Raw genomic sequence first — 4,983 nt, 5'->3', positions numbered from 1 at the left:
TAAGACGTAAACATAATAACCACGGATAAAACACATTTTGAAGTAGTTATTAGAGCATATACAACAACACGTAAGTATCATTACTATGTGTAGTTCCAATTTTATCGAACCCCTTTAATGAAAATATTACTATGACTTATCTAATGATAAAATGCTAATCAAACATTAGCATGCGGTTGCAGTTGTACTATCCGAAGAAAACTCTCGACCAAAAATTCCCCTTGCAGTAAAAATTCCAGTTTCACCCCTTTTTCTTTTCCTCTCTAAATCATCCCACATTTTTCCTTGCAAAAGAAATAGAGAAAAGAAAAAGAAAATCAGAACACAACAGTCTTATCAATTTCTACATTATTACGAATTGAAATAGACAAAAAAAAACGGTTTTCAAATTCCCTTTCTTTTCTCTCTCCCACGTTTGGTTTCGTTTCTCTCCTCTATTTCTCCCCTTTCCCCACCCTGTATTTTCGTTTCCCTCGTTTTCCTTAATATCTCCAATTCTCCGGGAAGCTGGAATTATAATTTCCATTTTTCCGGCGGAAATTCACCTCTATTTCTCAGCTACGCTACACATGTTCATTTTCTCCAGGTACTTTAGTTAATTTTTTGATCGCTTTTATCTTTTTATGCGCATTTTGATATGTATATTTTGTTCGTGCATGTGCATGGATATGCATTTGGTGGATGTTTTATTATTTTTGTTTGATGTGTCATATAAGGAAAAATAATCTCGACGTGAGGTGCTGTATTATTGTTTTGTAACATTTTGTTTGGGGAATAAAGCTCTGAATAATTTATGTGAAAGATGTATTTTCTCCTCTTTTTTTTCTATGAACATGGTTACTAGTCAGCTTGTGCATACCTTGATTGTTTCACCAATCACCTGCTAACTCCTACCAGCACAGGTACCGGGTAATATGCACATCAAGGCTTAGGCATATGAGAAGAAATTACCTTGTGTAATTATATTTTTCCTTTTTTATGATAACGGTGGTAATATAGTATTATTTTGTACAGCATAAAATGTGGAAAAAGATATAGGTATCAGCATTGCCAGGATAAAGGTATTGCACATAGCAATCCATGTAGTATTAATTATTATTCATCTCCATCTATTATTTTTTTAGAGTACAACAATGTATACCTAACTTTAAGGTATTGTGCCTGGGCTTAAAATTGAGAAATTTTGGTTGTTTTTTTGTAGGAATTTGCATTCTGTGTGGCAACTGAGGAAAGGGGGAATTCATCATATGTGAATTCGAGGGATATACTTGTACATACATGAACAATCTATCAAAAAGGGAGGGATTGAGAGCTTGTTGTACAGGATTAATCAATCTTTTGGTTTGTGAAATTTCTGTTTTTGGTTTTTTAATTGAGGCTCGACGATTGATTTGAATGTGCATTAGAATATGGATTCTCAAAATTTGGCCCCGACGACCAGCCAGGTCAACTGTTGTGATTGCGGGTGCAGTTGTTCTGTGATGAACAGGTCCTACTCGGGGACTTGGCTCTGGTCAGTGAAGCGAAAATTTGATGAATATAATGAGAATAAGTTTATGATCCCAGGCTTTGTCTTACCTCTAAATGCTCGTATTGAAATCGAAAATGAATGTACAGCACTTAGGGAAATGGTAGGAAAGCAACAACAGACAATTCAGGATTTAAGTGCTGAGTTGGAGGAAGAAAGAAATGCGTCCTCCTCAGCAGCGAACGAGGCAATGTCAATGATTTTGAGGCTGCAAGGAGAAAAGGCAGAGGTTCAGATGGAATTTAAACAATTCAAGAGGTACACTGAGGAGAAAACGGCGCATGATCAGCAGGAGATAATGGCGTTGGAGGATTTATTATACAAGAGGGAACAAACAATTCAATCATTGACTTGTGAGGTGCAAATGTATAAGCATAGAATGATGAGTTATGGGCTGACAGAATCTGAGGCTGATGGTGATTGTGAGACGGAAAAGGGCCGTTTTAGTCGGAACAATAGTATGTCCGAGACTATCAATGGGCAATTTGAAGTTCCTCCATTTGATTACCCGCCGTTGAAATGCATTATTAATGAGAATCAAGTATACACAGAGGTTGATAATGAGGTTGTTGATGTTGAGAAATATGCATTTGAAGAGACCCCTCATTCATGCGATCAATTACGCGATTTGGAACATAGGATCAATCAGTTGGAGAGGACGCCAAGAAGTACCGATGGGGATCTTTTCAAGAACAACATACTTGAAAAAGTGATAGTTGGTCATTCCCCAAGGAGGACTAGACATCTTAGAAAGTTTTCAACTGACAGTTTAGGTTCTCCCTTTGTTACAACTAAGGAAATTAACTCAGATTTCATCTCAGATTCTCCAAGGTTTGGTGGAAATATTAAAAAAGCAGAATATTCACAAATAGAAGAGCGTTCAAACTTGAGGAAGGTGGATAATTCATCAGAAGTTGGAGATTACATGAGTGACCGAGTTTACACAATTGATTCTGTACATCAGAGGGCTGGATATGATGGTGTGCCAGAGCCCAAGGCTTCAGTTGGAATGGTTGACGATTATACCCCGAGGGATTCATTGAATCATACAGATTTTGGAGATCCAGAGGTCACGAAGTTGTACCTTAGGCTTCAGGCACTTGAGGCTGATCGGGAATCAATGAGACAGGCTATGATTGCTATGCGGACTGATAAAGCACAGGTGATATTGCTCAAGGAGATTGCTCAGCAATTATGCAAAGAAATGTCCCCAGCCGTGAGAAGACCTTCGAGGAAGCCATCTGTAATTGAGAGCTTTTCTTTCATGTCTGTATTCAAGGTATGATATTAATCTATGATCAACTTTTTCGGTTTTCCAGTAACTACATTTTCACATTTATAATGATGCCTAAGGTCGTTGTCCTGCTTGAAAAAACAAATTTTGGGTCATTGCAAGCACAATAGTAGCAACTATTTGACTGTAAACATATATTGATTCCATTTGATTGATTCTGTAAATTAATTACCCCATTCATGGCTATCACTAAATACTAATTACTTTCTTTGGTAATAATCTTGAGATTCTTAACAAAGATTATTTTCCTGTACATTTTCTACTGAGCATTAAAAAAGAAAAAAATGAGAATGGGTTGGATTGTCTCTTTTCAAAACCTCTACTAGACCTTGAGTTAGCTTCTGTGGGCATTGTTTTTTTCTCTTGGACCAATTATGGGTGAGGTCTAGTATGGCTGAGAGCTGGTATATTGGAGTAATTTATGGTTAAGATTCAATAATATTTCCATCTTCCAAGTACACTTAAATCTTCAGTCAAGTCGTCCGATGATATCAGTGGATTAGTGTCTCGTGCTTATGTCTAAATAAGATGTTGAGCCCATCACAATGGGAAGAGCTGGTGCAAACCCATGTAATCCCAACTTTTAGAAGAATCACATTTCAAATGGTATGTTAGACAAGGTTACTTGTGATGTCAATTTGACACTACTTAAATCTTGATGCATTTTCATAGGCATCTTCCTTTATTTCCATGTTTGTTCATATTGACATGGACGATGAAACACAGGTCCGTTCTTTAGTTACTTTTGATGGGCATCTTGGACTCTAACAAATGTGCTAGGACTAATTCCATTTTTTGGATTATTTCTTTCTTATTTCCCACGGGGAGAAGGGGTTCTAGGGACAACAAATCATTAGTACCATGTGAATTTTCCTCTATTATATTGATGACACTAAAAGCAAACAAGGTAGACCTAAAGTCATGTAGTTAAGCTGTCTCAAAAGAACTACAATCCCTAGAGCTAATGCGGACCTAGCTTAGAATAGACACAATGGTACAAAATGAACCATATATTAATATGAACTAGTAGGACTCATGTTGTTACACACATTTGGTTTGGTTAAGGTTAAGTGGGTGATTTAGAGAACCTCCTAGTTTATAGAACTTCCTGTTTTGCCTTAAAAGGACAAATTATTTACCTGCACTAGATGACTTTGGTCCGAATAGAGTGGAATGGATATAGAGGATTCAGCTAGCCGATCTCAATTAGTTTGGGATTGAGACATTGATTGATTCTCGAGCTGCTCCATTCTTTACCATTTTTTACGGGAGAGGACGGATGGGGTGAAAATTAGCAAAACAATTTGTTTTATTCTTACATCAAAATTTCTTACCTGTCTTACTCCCTCCCCCCGGTTTCTATTTGTGTTCTGAGTTATAATCAAAGCTGATTTATTTTGTATTCTTTTTTATTCAGTGGATCGTATCTTTTGTTTTGTGGAGAAGAAAAGCGCGCAGATGCAAGTGAGTTGCTTGTTACAATTTGATTTCTTATCAAGAAATTGTTTCTATAATGATTCAACTTTCTTATAATTCCCTTACCATATAAAAGAAAAAAATCAACCTATTTCCCTTTTTGCCTGCTTGAGTTAGTTTCTTGTTTGGGTAAGTTCTAGTTGACACTCGATTAAATCTTGATACTTGTCAGGTACATGTTTGGATCGCCGGCCAGCAACGTAGGCTTGCTAATGCTTTTAGACAAGGGACCTCGTGTGGGGCAGTGGAGATGTCTGTCGAGTACGCAGGTGTAAAACCAGCTCCTAGTTATTCCACATCGATTACTGAAGACTGTATCATAAACGTCAGTGCGAAATGGATTGTAGTCAGACTAATTGCTTTTTCATGTTACTTTCTTTTCCTCCCTATATTCCTTGCTGCTGCAAATTTGGGTTCACTCTGCGCTGTAACATTTTGCTGAATCAGTGGCATCGAAAATATAGACGTTCCACTGCCAGGTTGGGACTTGTGAATAACTGTGATCATATATGGCTTGTTGGATTCTGCTCAAGATTTTCTTTTTCTTTTTTCTGTATATTACAATTTGTGAATGAAATTTTTCTTCGTTACTTTTTCTTTTTTTTTTTCAATCAGATGTTAATGCTACTGGACTTTTGTAATCGTGATCGAAGAACTTCCTTTTTATTCATGTAGACTTAGTCCA

The 4,983-nt window shown here is 36.9% G+C and overlaps 1 protein-coding gene across 2 annotated transcripts; it reads left to right on the top strand.

Annotated features, from left to right (window-relative positions):
• Nucleotides 1-286: 286 nt before the first annotated feature.
• Nucleotides 287-4,689, top strand: LOC107830539 (myosin-binding protein 7-like). Of its 2 annotated transcripts, XM_016658136.2 has the most exons (5): nt 287-586; nt 1,015-1,061; nt 1,202-2,807; nt 4,240-4,286; nt 4,471-4,689. In XM_016658136.2, exons 3-5 carry the CDS (start codon nt 1,410-1,412, stop codon nt 4,571-4,573), a joined length of 1,548 nt encoding a protein of 515 aa, XP_016513622.1. In that variant the 5' UTR covers nt 287-586; nt 1,015-1,061; nt 1,202-1,409; the 3' UTR covers nt 4,574-4,689. The 2 variants fall into 2 exon arrangements, with proteins under 2 accessions (XP_016513622.1, XP_016513621.1); XM_016658135.2 differs by lacking the exon at nt 1,015-1,061.
• Nucleotides 4,690-4,983: the final 294 nt, after the last annotated feature.

This window comes from Nicotiana tabacum, chromosome 24, assembly GCF_000715075.1.
Source record: "Nicotiana tabacum cultivar K326 chromosome 24, ASM71507v2, whole genome shotgun sequence".
Taxonomy (NCBI): domain Eukaryota; kingdom Viridiplantae; phylum Streptophyta; class Magnoliopsida; order Solanales; family Solanaceae; genus Nicotiana; species Nicotiana tabacum.
Note: the sequence above shows the minus strand (reverse complement) of the source record. Positions and strands in the feature narration are given on the sequence as shown.

Bases quoted from the DNA above. Each gene is read 5' to 3' on its own strand.
- LOC107830539 (XM_016658135.2), top strand. From the start codon at position 1,410: ATGGATTCTCAAAATTTGGCCCCGACGACCAGCCAGGTCAACTGTTGT. The intron at 2,808-4,239 runs GTATGATATTAA...TTTTTTATTCAG, and splicing joins CTTTCATGTCTGTATTCAAG to TGGATCGTATCTTTTGTTTT. The intron at 4,287-4,470 runs GTGAGTTGCTTG...GATACTTGTCAG, and splicing joins AGAAAAGCGCGCAGATGCAA to GTACATGTTTGGATCGCCGG.